The 19,813-nt window shown below is 37.3% G+C and overlaps 1 protein-coding gene across 1 annotated transcript in view; it reads right to left on the bottom strand.

The window, feature by feature from the left end:
* LOC122808344 (ADAMTS-like protein 2) overlaps nt 1–19,813 on the bottom strand; it is a 1,521,014-nt gene that overhangs the window by 1,458,379 nt on the left and 42,822 nt on the right. Inside the window, exon 2 of the mRNA XM_044079311.1 lies at nt 8,399–8,573. Within this exon, the coding sequence (XP_043935246.1) occupies nt 8,399–8,573 (175 nt within the window). The remainder of the gene's footprint in view (nt 1–8,398; nt 8,574–19,813) is intronic.

Below are 19,813 nucleotides of genomic sequence, written 5' to 3'. Positions count from 1 at the left end.
GCTGACCATCTAAAAAAAACTCCAGCTATACTCTGCTGCATATCATCTACTCAGAGGCAATCTCTGCTTAACATACAAGGCTATGTCAAACCCAGAGCTGTTGGACATGCTACTCTTAAAGAAATCCCAATCCCTCAGAGCCACACGCTCCAGGGATCTAAACCTTGTCATCACAATGAAAAAAAACATGCTGGAGGAATAGGTTCCTGACCCAGAGACTCCCCAGACTCCAGAATAGACTGCCCATACATGTCAAGCAGAGCACCTCTTTGGCCCTCTTCAAAAGGAACCTTGACGATTGGATGGGAGATAGGAAATTCACCCCATGTATCACATCAGTCGCCCTGCTAGACAGGGGTCCAGGGAAGTAAATATTGTGGGAAGAAATAGCCAGGGAATTGTTATGGCTAGGCTTGTATAGGCCCTAGGGTCAATAGCCTAGTACCAACCTATGAACCTATGCTTGTCATTAATTTCTGACTTTTATCCTCAATGATTGGTGAATGATTTGCCAGAAAAGCAAGATTTTATGAGGAACAGACTAAAAATATGAATCTTGACATTCTGCAAAAATCTGGACAGTTGAGAGGTATGGTTAACGTCTGGTTGATTTCAGATGTATATGTCCTTTCCTGCTTCTTTCAAGTCAACATGTCTTCACTTAGATTGGATAAGCAATTCACAAAGAAACAATGGGAGATATATGTATGTCTCCAAAATATGCAGCAAAATCTAGAAGCTTTAGTATCTTTGCTTGGAAGTGTTTACATATGTATTTTTATACCCCGAGTAGACTCCAAAGAATTTTTCCTCAGGTAGACAACAAATGTTAGACATGTGATGGGGAAGAAATAGTTAATTGGGAACATATTTTCTGGGAGTGTAATCAGTTGATAGACTTTAAAGATTAAGAACCAACCATCCCGACCTGGAAAAACACACGGAATGGATAAACTTCAAGAACTATGCACCATGTAGAGCAGTTGACACAATGGTAAGGCTCAAACAATTCCAAAAGTCTTTAATGTAACACAAATTAACACAAGTTAAGTGCTTTTGTTAAGTGCTTTCATTTCTCTAAAATAAGAAACTTCTTCAGAACAAATACCATGACTTAAACCAAACCTTTCATAACAAACTGCCAATCATGTTACTTGTTACATAATCAAACCAATTATTAACAAATTAACTAATCATGTATATAAAATTACATAAAAAATACTAATATATATATATATATATATATATATATATATATATATATATATATATATTATGTAAATGTTAAAACCGTTACACTTCTAAATTTTTTAACTTTAGTAAACATCTAATAGATACTGAATACTTGATTCCTGGCCAATTGGTGGCATTTAAAATCAAATGCCATTTTAATTCACATTTATCTACAGTGGATATAAAAAGTGTACACACCCCTGTTAAAATGCCAGGTTTTTGTGATATAAAAAAATGAGACCCCAATAAATCATTTCAAAACTTTTCCCACCTTTAATGTGGCCTATAACCTGTACAATTCAATTGAAAAACAAATAAATCTGGGGTAAAAGTATAAAAAATAAAAAATGTACAATAAGCTGGTTGCATAAATGTGCATATCCTTAAACTAATACTTTGTTGAAGCATCTTTTGATTTAATTACAACATTCAGTCTTCTTGGGTAGGAGTCTACCAGCATGGCACATCTTGACTTGGCAATATTTGCCCACTCTTCCTTGCAAAAGCGCTCCAAATCTGTCAGATTGTGAGGGCATCTGTTATGCACAGCCCTCTTCAGGTTACCCCACAGATTTTCTATTGGATTTAGGTCTGCGCTCTGGCTGGGCCATTCCAAAACTTTCATTTTATTCTGGTGAATCCATTCTTTTGTTAATTTGGATGTATGCTTGGGGTCATTGTCATGTTGAAAGGTGAAATTCCTCTTCATGTTCAGCTTTCCAGCAGATGCCTGAAGGTATTGGGCAAAAAGTCACTGGTATTTGGAGCTGTTCAAAATTCCCCTCCACCTTGACTAAAGCCCCAGTTCCAACTGAAGAAAAGTAACCCCAAAGCACGATACTGCCCCCACCATTTTTCACCCTGGGGATGGTGTTATTTTGGTGATGCAAATTGCTGTTTTTATGCCAAACGTACCTTTTGGAATTGTGAACAAAAAGTTCAACCTTGGTCTCATCAGACCATAACACATTTTCCCACATGCTTTTGGGAGACTTAATGTATTGTATTGTTTTGTAAATTTTAGCTAGGCTTGGATGTTTTTCTGTGCAAGAAAAAGGCTTCCGTCTTGCAACCGTACCCCACAGAACAGGCATATGGAGAATACAGGAGATTGTTGTCACATGTAGTATACAACCAGCACTTGCCAGAAATTCCTGCAGCTCCTTCATTGTTGCTGTAGGTCTCTTGGCAGCCTCCCTGATCAGATTTTGTCTTGTCTTTTCATCAGTTTTGGAGGGGATGTCCAGTTCTTTGCAACGTCACTGCTGTTCCATATTTTCTCCACTTTTTGATGACTGTCTTCATTGTGTTCCATGGTATATCCAATGCTGTGGAAATGTTTTTGTACCCTTCTCCTGGCTGATCTTTCAACAATGAGATCCCTTTGATGCTTTGTAAGTTCTCTGTGAACCATGGCTTTTGCTGTAGCAGGCAACTGAGTAAATGTCAGGAAAATCCTACTTGGACAGCTGAACTTTATTTGGGGTTAATTAGAGTCTCTTTAATTGATGGCAGGTGTTTACCCAAGAAGACTGAATGTTGTAATTAAAGCATAAGGTGCTTCAACAAAGTATTAGTTTAAGGGTGTGCACACTTATGCAACCAGCTTATTGTACATTTTTTATTTTTTATATTTTCCCCCTAACAGATTTGTTTGTTTTTCAATTGAATTGTACAGGTTATAGGTCATATTAATGGTGGGAAAAGTTTTGAAATGATTATTGTGATCTCTTTTTTTTATATCACAAAAACCTGGTATTTTAACAGGGGTGTGTACACTTTTTATATCCACTGTAGATGGTCAGTAATAATGTATAACCCATCATATCATATTTTAATTTGCTCAATCACTGCAAATTTGAGCCCATGCTCAGGATACTCAGCTATATGCCTATATAGTGCATTAGTGTTCCTACATTTTTTGATGTTGTTAATGTTTAGATCATAAATATATATATATATATATATATATATATATTTTAGTAGTTTTTATGTGATTTTATATGCATGATTAGTTAATTTGTTAATAATTGGATTAATTGATTATGTAACACGTCACATGACTGGCAGTTTGTTATGAAAGGTTTGGTTTAAGTCATGGTATTTGTTCTGAAGAAGTTTCTTATTTTGGAGAAATGAAAGTGCTTAACTTGTGTTAATTTCTGTTACATTAAAGACTTTCAGAATTTTTTGAGCCTTACTGTTGTATCTCCCCAACTGCTCTACATGGTGTATAGTTCTTGGAGACTTTAAAGATTCACCTGCAGACGTCTCTGACGGAGATACTGGGTGAGCAAACTGGTGTAACTGAGGACATTTTTTTTTTAACTATGATACAGAATTGGAATTGCCTAGATATAGTAAGGCCTTGTTGAGTCTAATTATGAAAGCTGCCAAAAAAGCAATTACTATGAAATGGAAATCAAAGTCTAAACCAACTTTTCTAGAAGCAGTGAAAATAGTAACAGAGCTAAAACAACTGGAACTGGGATCTTTAAAAAAGGGTAGGAGCAAATTACATAGAAAAAATGGGAATTGTGGGAACAATACATGCAGAGGAGGAAAGAGGTTTAAAAGAAGGCAGGATTTGAATGAGCTATGTAATATTTGACTGACAATGACTGGATAGATTATACGTGATGTATAATGTTTGCAACTAAAATTATGTCAATATGGTTTGTGATGTATAATGTTTGCAACTAAAATTATATCAGTATGGTTTGATTTAATTTATATAAATGTATGATTGCCTATGTCATATGTGATAATTTAGTAGAGACATTTCTTGTTTAAAAAAAAATCTGTCTTCACACAGCTCAGGTGAGACTGCCTACAGTTGTGTACAAGACAACCAAATATGCAGTAGTCATCATTACCATCACCATTGTAAGACATACACAAAACAGCCAACTTCCCAGTACCTAGGTACACATGCTTCATTCCCTCTTAAACCCACAGATTCTCTGCCATATAGCAAAGCAACAGGTATCATAATTTAGGTATGGCAGAGATCTCATACTCAAATGGCTTGAGGGACAGATGACAATGACTCCACTGACTCAAGGTCTGGACCAATAGCAAAAAAATAGACCAATGGTAACCAAAAACAAAAAATGAAGACTGAAAAAAATGTCAGCCATACATAGCAGTCCATTTACATATTCACATTGACACACCCCATTCTCTCGGTCATAATCAATGTGAGCAGTACACAGGTTTGACATGAATGCAAGTATCACACAGACATCCAGATGGAAAGTGATGTTGTTACTCCCCCATCATAGTGCGGATATACACACCTCCTTTCTTGGATTCAAACGTATATACTGTTGAGTGCCCACCAGTGTAACCACATTTCTAGCCACTATCTTTGTGTTTACACATTGTTACTCATATGGTGTGCTATCATGAAGAGAAGTGCATGCCATGCTAGAGGTGACTCTGGTTTGTCTAGTATAAAGTTATAAACAGTCTTCCTCATCAAGTTGTTAACACTTCTGTCTATGAACATGATGATATTGTCTTGTTCCTGCTCATGTCTCCTGCTCACCATCCTTCAACACAGTTGGTGAGACCCTCATATATATTGTTTCACTGGCAGACTGTTGCTATCTGAAGCTCAAAGTAGGTAATATGATAAACAAGACCATAGCCGGCCTTAGGCATAGGCCAACTAGGTGGCCGCCTAGGGTGCCGCTCTAGCAAGGGCACTTTTCCAGTAATCTGGATGGTGTAGGTAGACCAGGATGGGGGCACTGGGTGGTGTGGGGGTGCTGTGGAGCCCCATAACCAAGGGCACCAGTTGAGTAAAGGCTGTCCCTGCACAAGACAAATGATCACTTGGCTCCAAGAGCGGTAGGTACCACGTGGAAAATAAATATTTTTCTTCCCTGTGGTTGTGGTGTGTTCCTCAACCATACCAGAATTGTGCCACCTGTCAGTAAAGATTTCTGTTTAAGCAGCAGTCTGTCTACGTCTGTCTACAATTCCTTCTCCAGAAATGTCACTTTCCCAGGTAGGAGTAGTGTACTTTTCTGAATTAAAGCATATACATAAACAATATATAAATCATTATACAGACAAACAATTTAGTAAAACTGAAAGAAAAACCCAGTCAAGCAAGAGTTTTTACTGTGTGATTCTTTAAACCTCCTATAATGGAGGCCCATGGGATATATTCAAATTAACCCTTAAGACTATACAATATTTCAGCTGCATTTCTGAATATATTCAGGCAAATAAACCAAACAGCACTAGCAGTGGGCATACATGTTTCAGCCTTTTTAGTGATTTCATCAGCAAAGCTGGTAGTCAAGGAACGTGTACGATCAAACAAATGTATGGAGAAGGCCCACTCACAATTCAAAGAAAAACATGCAGCAGGCTGTAGAAGTGATAAGCTGCACACCAAGCAAGCAGGTGGTGTGTAGTCCATACTCAAAAAGCCATATAGCAAAATAACATCTGCAAGACAGTACAAAGACAGCCCTACTGTGATACAAAATGAGCATTGCACTGCGCATGACCAAAATGTAATCAACATCTGCTATTACAATATCGGTTTCTTTCAGGGGAGAGATCGTGGTGGATCTGTGGAGGTAGGAAATTTCTTTCTCTCCTCTAGGTTTTGTGATCCTGATGTTTTATATTTAGAGGTATGTCAATTGCAGAGAAGGAAGCATTTTTGTAATATTGTTAAAGTCAACAATATATATTGTCAGCTCAGCAGTTTTGTTGATACCCTGTGGAATGTCCAATTATGCATCCTGCCAATGGTGCAGTCTACAGAAACTGTGTTACATCACAGTCAGAGAGATCACTAGCCAGAAAGAGCAAATTATTCTGCTGTTATAGAAGCACCAAGTGCAAGCCAGCAGTGTTATGGAGTTGCTGCTGCAAAAAGAGCAACACCTCCAACCCACATCTCTCTCTCTCACTCAGATAAGACACACATCAGATCAGGGTCATGTGTCATCTCCCCTCCCCAGCCCCCATTCTTTAGCACAGCAGCACCATAAACACTCTCACAGGCACTAAGACACAAACACATGGATACACTTATACACATTTATTTCCACTTGTTTACTAAGAAAGTGTAGCTCCACAAGAAATAATAACAGTAGTACATGTACAACATACAAAATACTCAGGTAACATTTAGCAGCATAATGTACAAAGCTCCACAATAATACTTTAAAACATACAGAATGTTCAGGTAACATCAGCAGCATTACATACAAACTGAGGATGAATAAACAGATAATTATAAAATAAACAAGTATATTTTGAAAGAACATAATCAACACTGGGTGTAGTTAAGCTGTATAATATTAAACCAGTCATAATTATATATATTTTTATCATAAGAGTAGAAGACAGTAAAATAAGAGAGAAGGAATGGCTACTGACATGTAGAAGTTCAAGTTTGTATAGTAAATACCCCTTACAGAGCTGATGCTGCTATTCCAGCACAGCAGCGATATGACTGATGCCACCAGTACCAGTAAGTGACAACAGTAAAGGCCAATACACACCTATAATCTAACAGTTCTCTACTTCAGTGCCAACAGTCACATGGTGCAATGACCAAATGAGCCAGAAATGGGTACTAATGTGTGGATATTAGTAATGAGCACAACAATGTTCAGTAAGTTTCTCCTGAGTTACTTTGCCCATGTCTGCATAGTTGCATAGCAGAAATGGTCTGTAATGCAAATGACAACTCCCATGTGAACAATGTGATACAATTCTCTTCCCATTTGCAGCTTTTGCAAGTGCCATCCTTGTGCATGATGCACACACTGCTTCCCTTGTGTGCACCCACACTTATATATGTAAAAAACACAATTTGTTCACTATTCATGAGGAAGGTGCACAGTGCTGCCCTGCTCTATTCTCCCAGTCAGTTCTCAAAAGCCCCATCCACAGCCATATGAATGCATGTAGTCAAAGGCATAGAACTTGTAATGCTATATGCCTTTTAAATGTAGCAATACCCTCTATCAGCACTTTCATTAGTTTTCTTTATATGGGCACACAGCTCGTAATGCCATGCACTCTTTAAGTATAGTAACCTGCCTCATGACTACCCAAAACATTTTGCAGCTTTAAGCAACACACTGTTGCCCTGTTGTATACCTTACTGGCATGACCTGTCCATGCACTGCAGCACTTTCTGCATAGTGAGGCACACAGTGTGCCACACAAATGAATGGCATTTCCTTCTGTGTTCTACAGAACTAACTTTTGTTGTGTTAACCTCTAGCTAACAGATAGGTTTGGGTCAGTGATCGCTCTGTAAGCCAGTAGTAGTTTATAGGATTTTATGTATCTAGTAAGTCACTACTTATAAATGTTAACAACTACACATGAAACTTTAATTAAAATATTAGTTCTCAAGTAAAGTGCAGAATTTTATGATTCCATTAATTCACTACTTTCAAACATTATCATCTATAAATGAAACTGTATTAAACATATTAGTTACATTCTTTTGGCTTCATCATTAAAGTTAATGCAGAAGAAACCTTGCTATTACTATTTTGCAATCCATTAGATGTCTTTTGTTTTACCAGCTTTGTTGTCCTTGGCCAAGATGTACATCTATGCCATTGAAGGTCCCGGTCCAAATGCTTTAGCCTACCAACACTTCAGCCAGTTCAGAAGGAGATGCATAGACTATGACCATCCCAAGAGTCAGAAAGGGCATCCCAACCCCAAATTTAAGTAATCAAAATAGGTATGATACCCTCTTCCATTATGATGACATGGTAGGCCATATTAGAGTGTATGTGTGACCATATGTGAGCAACAGTGAGAACTACGGCTCAAGACAGCAGTCCTCCTTAGATATGAATATGTAAATCCAAGCACCAACAGTCCTGAAAAAGGATCTCACTAATTATTCTAAATTAAAGACAAGTCAGGCACATTGTTCTTCTCATTATTATCATAAGACGTGCATAACAACACATCATGGCTTGTGAAAATAACTAGAAGGTGGAGTCACACTTCGCTTATATGTCCCAAAAAATCAGTCCTAGTGACCTGAAAGAAAATCAACTAATAGAAAGTAGCATTCTTGCATCATCTTAAAAATTCCAGCCTTGTATGTTAATAAGAATAAAATGGTAACAAGAAGCTGAATATAATTTCAGGCCCTTACCTCTGTTGTAAACAGTGTCTCTCTTTGGACATAACCCCTCCTCCACAGGTACGCGAACAGGTTGACCATGAGCTCCACTCTCCCCACCACTTTGCCACTTCTTCATCTTGGCTGCGTCCTCCCTCAGTCCCCTCACTGCTGTCCTGACAAACATAAGTGATGGTCAGTTTGCAGGCTTGAAAATGCAATATAAAAAAAAAACAGGCAGAATCCCACAAGTCAGAAATTTAAGCAATGGCAACAAGCAACGTCTGCTGCACTCAAGCAAGAGCACAGGAATATACAAATGCTTTATACAAATAAATGCATTTTTTTTTATTCTTTTCCTATTATATTTGGATTTTTAATACATACTTGGAGTATTACATACATCAGTAAGAAAAGTGGGGTATATGCAATACTATCACATGGTAAAAATATAATACATTTTACTTAACAGAAAAAACAGCATATGCCAATTTAAACATTTCTCAGGTCAAAGACAAAGCTGAGATTTATTGCATATTACAGGCAAAACTGGTGTTTCAGATGGCCCTTTTTGGCAATACACATCATTACAGTTTACAACATGGTGCTGAGTTTTTAAGTACCTTGCAAACATTTACCATTCTTATTCTAATGATATTACAACAACAGCAACCATAAGTTAATGTGGTAATATGCAATGAATCTTGAAATACTTTGTTACATGATCAATAACCTAGTATATTAGCATTTCAGATAATCATGTTAGGACATGTTAAACTTGCTATATTATTTTCATTGATAAATTCAGGCATCCTATATTGTTTCAGGGCAGTGGCAAGTAAGACCTCTAAGATACATTTAGAATCCTCATACCATTTCCCAGTTTCAAAGAGAGGATATTTCATTTCCAGACAAAGTATTTAATAGACAACCTTCAAATAATGAATCTGAACTTAATAATCCCGAATACAATTCCAGCATAGCTCAGTACTAGAGTAAACCTAAATTGATTCAGTATGGAATACTCTGCCTGTAAAATTCAAGAGATAAACATCAAAGCTAATCAGCTTTACCAGAACCGTATCCCTCTGTGTAATTCTGAATAGTATGTGGCTACTATGATTTCACCTGTGAAAAGTAAGTAGAGCTATGAAAGAAACTAAATGTATCGCATAACAATGGTTCACACTGAATACTGGCATGTTCTACTGCAACAGCAATATTGTGTAATATTTTCTGTAAGTGTTGCTCACAAACATTCCATGATGATGTACTAAAATTCTTAGCAATGGTTTACTCTGTTGAATTACAATATGAATTCCATTAATTTTATGTCAACGCCTACTGATTCACAAAGTTGTAAAATTACTGGCACACAAAATGAGGACTCTATCTTGTATCTTTTCATCAGAAATTCCACGCCTAACAAAGCAGGATCAGAACTCTTCAATAATACTGAACTGTTGTAGCATGTACCTGCACAACTTCTGGAAATTTCAAGTGGTAGTCTACACCTAAGAGATAATTTACATCTCTGTACTGAAATTAGTCATCTACTTTCACCCAAGGCAATTTTCTACTTCTTAACCATAAATACAGCCATGAAACGTTTGACAACAACATTAATAAAAAAAACTATGGTTAGTTTCTCATTTTCTATCTAAACATAGTGATTGCTGGTCTCCTTTTCAGAAAAAAGACTGCACTAAGGATTTTCAGGCAATCATCTACCCAAAAAGTTTTGACCCATCATGGAATTTACGTCCATGTTGTAGCAATGGCTAGGTGTTCAACTATTTAAAAACTCATCTGCTTCTCCATTGATGAAACCACACCATATCATGATCCAGTAGCTTACCAAGTGGTACTGCTGCATCTGAGAAGTTAGGGATGAAGCCAAAACAATAAAACACCACTGCTGCGAAACATATATGATATGATTTATCGGGTCTATATTAGATCACTGAACGCATAGGTACGCAAACGGTGATTAATCAACCCCATGTAAGCGAAAGCTTATAAAACTGAACTGTCAGAACAGCGATTTTTTTTCCAAGGAGAAAAAAAAAATCGCTGTTCCAACAAAAAAAAAAAAAAAAGTAAAAACTTTAAAATATAACATTAAGTGGGGGGCTTCACCCCCACACCCCTCGACACCCCCCTACTTAAATATACCAACTCTGAGACTGCACTACAGTGCTGCAAACAGCAAACTACTGAAGCGGCCAAGCAAATTCTTTCCCAGGGAAAGAATTGGCTTACATGCCGCTTCGATATTTTGCTTTCAGTGTTTTCAGTTCGACCAAGACGCATTCGGAAACATACATCTTCGGTCTGTTGATAGGAACCCGATTTATCATGCTATATTTGCATATTCACCATTACTTTGACTTTGCCAGCATAATTATAAACCAAACACCCCTGGAACTTGAGTGAAGTTGCAGCAGCTACTCTGAGATCAGATTTATTGTTCTGACTGTTAGGTTTTGCTTCTGCTGCAATCTGCACTAGCTAAAGTATCACTTTGCAACTATTCAGCATGAATTCTTTAATCACACAAGGTGCCTCAACAATATTAAGATACAAAATGTTTGGTTACCTGCTTGTCTTACTAATACTAGTTGGAACATTAATCTGTATTTCTTGCACTTATACTTACAATCCAGCCAAATCTGTTCAAAATATTTATTTTATGTTTTAGACATGTTGAAAGCATGCAAAGCATACATGGAAGCTTAAACTTTGACAAATCCAATGCTTTAAATGTAGATTCTGACAATATGCTGCATTCAGAACCAGTATCAAGTTGAAATACAATACCCTTGACTTTAATCATTACATTTTCAAACATCTATCACATGCATCAGTAATGTTGCTAACATTTTCTGCAGCATGGACAGCATTCAAAGTATACAACTGAACTGTGTCCACAAACATTCCCATTTTCTCTGCTCTTTCAACACTAATGCGCACACATCTTCCTGCAACACTTCATTCTGATCTTTGTTTTTGTGTCTTTAGGCTTTTCCCGGTTAGGGATCACCATAGTGGAACTCCGGTCCGATAATAATTGGCAGTTGATTTTTTTTTACGAAGCTGCCAGCCCTGCAACCTTCAACGGCAACTCTTCATTCACGCACATCATGACATGCAGAAGAGATGCTCTAGTGAGAACAGAGTCCAGTCAGCGTCTTACTGTGAGGTGACAACGCTACCGCAGCACCACCACCGTGAATCAGACTCTTTAAAAAGGGCTGTGACCCTCAGAAAGTGTACAAAGTATATTAATTGATCATCAGCATGCTTTCACGTTTGTAGCCAAACATCATACACTGTGTGTAGTTTCTGCCTACTCAACAATTTATTTAGCTTTGTTAAATCTGAAATGGATTATGAGAACTATTTATGACAACATTTCTAAGGGGGAACAAACTATGATGAATTGTGAGACTCTGCTGATATACAGAAATGGAAGAAATTAATGGAGGAGAGGCAGAAAAAATGTTAGAAAGCCGAATTTGGAAAAATACAAAAAAGGTAACAGTGATATAAGGAGATTATGAAAGATTTTTATGGGAGAGATCCTTGGGAAAATGTATGTGAGGGTATTTAAAGGGAAATAAAGACTGATAGGTGTATGGAAATGGCAAAACTTCTTGCAGAAGGCATGAGTTACTAGTTAATGCAGGTGTGAAGTATCAGCAGATAAATGAAAGACTGTGCCATGTTTGTGGGATGGAACAAACAATGGAACATTTTTATACAATGAATTTGAGCAAAATGTTTTTGGAATGCACTACATAATTATGGCAAAATTAAAAATCTAAAGAAATAAGGCTAAATATGATATCACCTAGATAACATGGTACAGAAGAAAAGAAATGTGTGATAAAATCAATTTTTTGTTTAAAAGTCCATGTGGAAAATTAACTAGCCAAGGCGCTAGAGGAGTTATTTATTTGTGTGTTTATACAACCAGTATTTTCATTTTGTGCTGTGCTTGTATTTAGAGGTTTGGAGAAGTATTCATTTGTGCTGTTTTTACTGGAATTGTGAAGCCTTTTAACTGAGCTGAATTGTGTCTACTTTGGATATTTGGAATTTTATTAAAAACTGAGAAGGTATCACTGGCTTTTTCTCTTTTCATGGTGTGTATTGTATCTCCAGCATTTGTGGTGAAGTTCAACAATATGGCCAGTGATTCCTTTAAGTCTCTACTGAAACTTTTTAGAGAAACCTTGCAAGAAACATCCCAAAATACTTTGGACAGCTTTTTGGTTCCTGTTTCAGATAATGTGGTGTCAGTAAGTCAAAACATTAGTCAGGAATCTACCAGTAACAATATTCAAAGTCAACATGATAATGGGTCTTCTTCCTTTAATGTTTGGGGAGAAGACAGGAATCATCTTTCCAGTAACCCATTTTCTTCAGTGGGCAGGAGCAAAAAAGCAGCAGCTACCTCAGAATTGCAGAAACTCTACGACAAGATGGAGAAATTATTAATTAAGGAGACCTGTTTTCTTCAATTCTTTGCATCTACAAAGGTATGTAGAACTCAATATTACACCAAGGGGTTTGCGTGCGGTTAAAAGCCCCTCGTCTCCTTTTAATTTAGAGGAAGAAAAAGAAAAAAGTTTCAGGCCAGGTGGATTGCTGCTGCCCACAGATGTGGTCTCAAGTGGGTTAACATACTTACTGGAAGGGATGATCTTAAGCTATGTAAACTAGTTACAGAGACCAAGGAAGTGTGTCAGAACATTGTACAGGCAGCTAATAGTGCAACCCTTGAACATTTGTTATCAGGGGTAAATAACAAACTGACCGGATACGAAAAGGAATTAATAGAGTGAAAAAAGAAAAACTTTACAGAGATATTAGGTATTATGAATGTAATTCGACATTCACAATCTCCACTAATCAACAAAGGAGATGTCAGCGAGTGAGGTTTGGGCAGGAAGCAGAAAGAAAAAATGTCAACGGTTATGTATCTTCAGCTGGCAGTGAGTCTTTGTTTTTGAATGGAGACAGTGATGAGGAAAATCATTTCCCTGAACTATCGGAGGCAGCAAATCCTGGTTACTTTAACTAAACATTTCGTGGGCCAGGTAACAACAATAGAAAAAGTCAATTAAACAGCAAAGAACCAAACCAGGAAGTAAATGCACACACAGCCAGGAGATGGAACAGTTTGTTGTAAGTTCACCAAAGCAGATTCAATAAATCCAGGTAGGCACCAAACAAATTCAAATAATTCCTTTATTCAGAACCACAGAATGATAACACACAAGCGCTTTTGCTCAGACAAATTCTGAGCTTTATCAAGTGACACCATGCTGTTAAATCAGGTGTCTTATATACCTTGAGAATCCTAAATTAATTAGGAAGCACTGCCAATTGACATTTTAAAGAGACTGTGCGCTTTTCCACAAATTTAAAAATTCCATTAAAACAAAATATATAAAACTAGTGGTAAAATATGCTTAAATTAATGCATTGATACATCTATTACTACTAAAAATGTTAATAGCATAAAAATAAACAAAACATTGCACACTATTTCCCTGATGTTAACTTTGTAGTGAAACTTGCTGTGTGCAGAAATCTGCACTTCTTTTGAAAATTGAAATAAGATGGAATGACTTGACATACCAACTGTTGTTCACATAATTGTGATATAAAGCTAATGCCCAATGTGGGTATAATAATATTTTCTTGGCCTCATTGACAGCCCTGCTAGAAAAAGAGAACAGTGTATCTTGATTAAACTAAACTGTGCTGTGCAATAGGTCATTCCTTAACATAAACTTTGTGTGCTATATCATTAAGTAAAAAACATGTCTGTGTGCATGGATACTTGTCATAAATAATTATATGAGGAATATCAAACTAAAGTCTTGCCCTTCTTAATTTCAATAGTGGCTTGATACTGATCATACCGTTAAGCCCAGGGGGTCTCCCAGCATCTAGCTTTAATTGCCAAAGGAGTTCTCGGTATTCCAAAGTTGATTCCCAATCACCCCCCCTGGCATCAGGCTCAACTTGTTCCAGTACCATAAATCTCAGTTTTATGTTTGGACAGGTCAGGGAGTGCTTGTAAAAAGCGTTGGTTTCCTTCTTTTTGTTTATATCATATTTTTACATGTGGTAACAAGGGAGTGGTCTATTTAGGCTTCTGCACCATATGTAGCAGTTTCTATGTAGGAAAAACGGAAAGGGAATTCCGTAAGCGGATATACGAACATTTTTACGATATAAACAAAAAACCAAGGGGATATGAGCTAAAATGTGAAATATTCAGGTTTATAAGAAAATTGCATTTATTGTCTTATTTTTGTGAGAATGTTAATGAGATGTGTGACAACAGTACTGGCAGTGATTCTGAATTAAGTGAAAGTAGTTTCTATTCATGTGTTTCAGATTATGATTTAGATGCTTACTGTAAACTGAATACAGAAAGTGTTTCATATAAAAGTGACTTTATACCTATTTTTAAGGATGAAAGTATTCAGCAATTTTGAAAAGTATTACAGTACACTGTGGAAAAAGAGTATGAGTAGGTAAATAAGGATAGAAACAACATAAAATATGATTTGAGCAAGGAAGAATGGTTAAGTTTGTTAAATCTTAGCCAAAATAGGGAATTGGTCTTTATACCCTCTGACAAAGGAAAAAAAAAACTGGTGGTGCTCCACTATGCTCAATATTAGAAAATGTGTTATACTCATCTTAGAGACAAAAATGTTTATATGCAAGTTGGAATGGATTGTTATATGAAAGTGGTAGTTATGTATAAAGAATTGTTAATGAAGGGTTTAAGATTAAAATATTTTTCCTGTGAGGATGTGTATAAGAAATTTGGAGTTAAAGATAATACCATGGCATATTTTTTCTGTGTCTCTAAGATACATAAAAGCATTGTGGACCCACCAGGACACAACATTGTATCAGCGTGTGGCTATTTTACATACAATCTGGCATTCTTTTTCCACACATATTTGAGGGCTGAGGTGGAAAAGCTATCCTTATGTATCAAGGATTCCTTTGACATTTTAGCAAAAATAAAAAAAATATAAAGTGGAAGAAGGACATGTTTTTTGTAGTCATGGATGTAGTTAGCCTGGGTTTACTTTGAAACATTTAAAACCCATTACATCAAAGTTCATAATATCTAACACCACAAATCACAACAAAATAACATCTCCTCCACATATAACGACACCAAACTAACAAAGACATTTTTTACTATGTTTCTGCAGGTCTGCAGGAGGGCAAGCCCCCCCCCTGCACCCCCCACACCCCCATAAATTAAATATACCAACTCCAAGATCGCACTACAATGGGAAAAAGTTAATTTCCTAATCCCACTGTATCACGCCCCCTTGCAGAAACGTAGTAAAAAGTGTGTTTGGTAGTTTGGTGTCATTATATGTGGAGGGGATGTTATTTTCATGTGATTTGTATTGCTAGATGTTATGAACTTCGATGTTATGGGTTTTAGATGTTTTGAGTTTTAGATGTTCTGGTCTCATTGTTATGAAATTAGATGTTATGGGATTTAAATGTTTGAAAGGGGACCTAGTTAGCCTATATACGAAGATAGAACATACACATGGATTGGAAGCTTTACTATTTTTTTGAAAGATACTCCTAAAATGCATTACATTTTAGAATGAGTTCATTTCTGCCTTAGTCATAATATTTTTGAATTTAATGGACAGTTATTTAAACAGCTTAGGGGAAACCGCCATGGGGGCAGGTTTTGCCCCATGTATGCCAATTTATTCATGGGAATGTTTGAGAACAAATATATTTACAACATATTTTTCTTCAGGAACCATGTATTACAATATTATAGATTTATTGATGACCTTATTTTCATATGTGAGGGGGGATGGAATGAGGTAGAAGTTTTTGTGCAGAATTTACATAAAAAACATTATAATATAAAATTTGATGGAATTCAAAAGGGTATGCAGGTACATTTTTTGGCTATAACATTATTAGGTATCAATAATGAAAAAAGTCAAACAGGAATACATAAGAAATTTGAAGAAAATAATTATATATTACATGGTGAGAGCCGTCAGCCACCCCTCCCATACGATAAAATCTATCACATATGGAGAATTTCTTAGGATAACGAGACTTTTTAGTGATAAAAAAAGACTGTGAAATGGAAATAAATAAGGCAGCTAAAATGTTTGTTAACAGCAGTTATAATAAAAGAATAGTAGAAGAAAGTAATGCTAGAGTCAAGGGAAAATATATGAATAGGAAGGTTACTAAAAACCTGCAAGGAACCGTGAAAAATAATTCAGAAGGGCAGAAATTGTTCTTTGTAACAAAATATACGGTCTTTACTGAAACTTTGATAATGATAGTTAAATATCATTGGGGCATTTTGGAAAGCAGTAAGCATCTGAAAGTAAAAGCAGATGAACTGTGTCTGTTCTCTTACTCAAGGTTAGGAACATAAAAGATTTCATAGTGCACAGTAGGTTTCAATTACCTTTAGAAATAGGAAACTGGATTTAGAAATACAGGACACTTTCCCTTGTGGAAAGTGTAACTGTTGTCATTATATTACACAAGGTTTTGATAAAATTAATGGGAAAAAGTTTTCTCATAAAGGTACATATTCATGTGAAAGTGTAGGAATATATATGGACTGCAATGTCCCTGTGACAACGTGTATATAGGTGAAAGTAAAAGGAGTTTTAAAGAAAGGTTGAAAGAGCATATAAGGGACATAGTTAAAGGCAGGGAAGAAAGTCCAGTGACATTACATTTTTAAAGGATGCCATAATGGTTGTGCCCAAGGTTTAAAAGCAACAATTTTAGGGTAAGTAAGAGAAAGAAATAATTTTGATATAAAAAAAAATTCTGGAAAATGGATTCCATTCTTAATTTAAAATTTTAATACATTGATTCAAGGGGGGGTTAAATAGGTAGTGTCATTGGAAATGCTTTCTTTACCAATTTTTTGTGTCTAACATATTTAATTGAATAATTGTCTGAAACTATAGTATTTAAGAGCAGGAGGTATGACAGAACAGGTATACTCTGTAAAGGCTGAAAAGCCGAGGCACTAGAGGAGTTATTTGTATGTTTATACAACCAGTGTTTTCATTTTGTGCTGTGCTTATACTTGGAGTTTTGGAGAAGTGTTCATTTGTGCTGTTTTTACTGGAATTGTGAAGCCTTTTAACTGAGCTGAATTGTGTCTACTTTGGATATTTGGAATTTTATTAAAAACTGAGAAGGTATCACTGGCTTTTTCTCATTTCTTGGTGTGTATTATAAATTATGAAAGATTTTTATGGGCTAGATCAGTGGGAAAATTTATATGTGGGTATTTAAAGGAAATAAAGATTAAAAGGTGTACAGGAATGGCAAATTGTCTTGCAGAAGGCATGAGTTACTAGTTAATGCAGGTGTGAATTATCAGCAGATAAATGAAAGACTGTGCCATGTTTGTGGGATGGAACAGAGGTAGTTTCTTTACTCACCAGTGGGAGTGGGGAGTACTGAGCTGCTTGTTTGTCCTCAGAGGAGTGGTTAGAGACAGCAACTAGTAATTCGTTGGCCATTTTGGGTCATTTCCTGTTTTTTCCAGCCCCCCTGCTATAAAGCGCGATTTAGCACGGAGTTGCCACTGTTGCACAGGTTTAACAAGGTTAAACTATTCGGGCTACCTAAATTCCACTCTTCAAATTTTCCCTTAAATCTACCTTCCTCGAACTGTACTGCCGATCTAACCAGCGTATCCTATAACTAAAAACTTCATCTCTACTTGATTCCCAAGTAGACTATTCTCTATCTGTAAAGCCTAGCACTTGCTCCTACAGTACTTGCACCTTGATAAAGCACTATTATTATAGATAGTACCCACCAGCCTAGAACCCACATCCCCCGGAGTCTTTTGTAAGTTTTTTATCTATTACTTCTAGCATGTCGAGGGATCAGTTGCTAGTGTCCTCTCCTGCTCAACTGGTGAACCTGGGAATATTGAGGCAATGTTACAATTGCCTCATGTACACAGACAATCCTCTCCTTCTCCCACAAAACACAAATACATGCGAGAGATGCATCTATACGGCCAAACTGGAGGCTGAGCTCTCTCAACATAGGACTGGCAAGACCAGACAGGAGGAGAAGGTAACCACACACACTACATACCCAGTCACACATAGTACCATCACAACTTCAAATCATACACATAATCACACAAAGACATACTCGGAGGCTCTGACCAAAAATCTACCAAAACAGCAGAGGCCTCCAAAGCAGACACCCAAACAGCTACCACCTCAGGACCAAACACATGCATCACATAGACCACACAGTCAGAGTGTCAAACAGTCACAGCCCTTAAGGCCAAACACAATGCCAGACACACTCGTCATTGGTGACTCCATAGTCAGGCACACTGACGTCCCGCTCACCAGACTGAGTAAGGAGAAGGTCACAGTAAGCTGCCTGTCAGGTGCTAGAATCCGCCACATAACGCAAGCACTCAGGTCTCTCAACAGCAAGTACAAGTACGACTCAGTCATTGTCCATGCTGGTGTCAACGACCTGAGACGTACCTCCTTGGACTACATGAAAAGAGACATTGAGGAGCTCTCTGATTATGTAGCCCAGGCAGGTATGACCCTGACCTTGAGCAGTATCCTACCTTCACCTAGAATGATGCCACAATACAGTGATAAGATGACCAGCTTTAATAATTGGCTTAAATTTTGGTGTCATTCAAAGGGGATCCAATGTCTGCCTGCCTGGGATGACATGTTGGACAAGCCACGCTGCTTCGCAAGGGACGGCTTGCCCCTGTCACCCCTGGGCTTCCGGATATTGGCAAAGGCTCTTGCCACCCCCATAGTGCCTTTTTTAGGCAAGGCTCAAATTCTAAACCTACCACCCTAGAACACAAAAAAGGAAAAAACTAAGGGTAATGCTGCTCAATGCCAGAAGTCTCAATCTCAAGATGCACGCACTCGAGGCCCTTCTCAGTATGGAGAACATCGATGTCTGTGCTGTGACAGAAACCTGGTTCAAGGCTCCTGAGAGCACCCCAGCACTATCAAGTTTCACCTCATATCATGCGTTCCGGCCCCAAAATCCGGACAACACCAAGAAAGGAGGGGGGGTGTCCATATTCATAAAGGACACACACACCTCAAGGCTGGTGGCAACGCACGATGCATTGGAGACCATCCAGGTGCAATTAACCATAGGCAAGACTGCTCTGCAATTTGTAGCATGTTACAGGCCACCCTCTCAAACTCAGGAACCTCACATGGCCTTCCTGAAAACACTGGAGGGGATAAATGTATCACCAAATACCATCATACTAGGTGATTTCAACTACCCTAATATAGACTGGGAACACTACTCAAGCCCAAACACTCTAGCCCAAAGGTTCCTGGAGTTCATAAACTCAAATGC

The sequence above is a fragment of the Protopterus annectens genome, chromosome 8.part0 (assembly GCF_019279795.1).
Source record: "Protopterus annectens isolate FY-2018-M chromosome 8.part0, PAN1.0, whole genome shotgun sequence".
Lineage (NCBI taxonomy): Eukaryota > Metazoa > Chordata > Ceratodontiformes > Protopteridae > Protopterus > Protopterus annectens.
The sequence above is the reverse complement of the archived record's forward strand: the minus strand, read 5'-3'. Positions and strand labels throughout refer to the sequence as shown.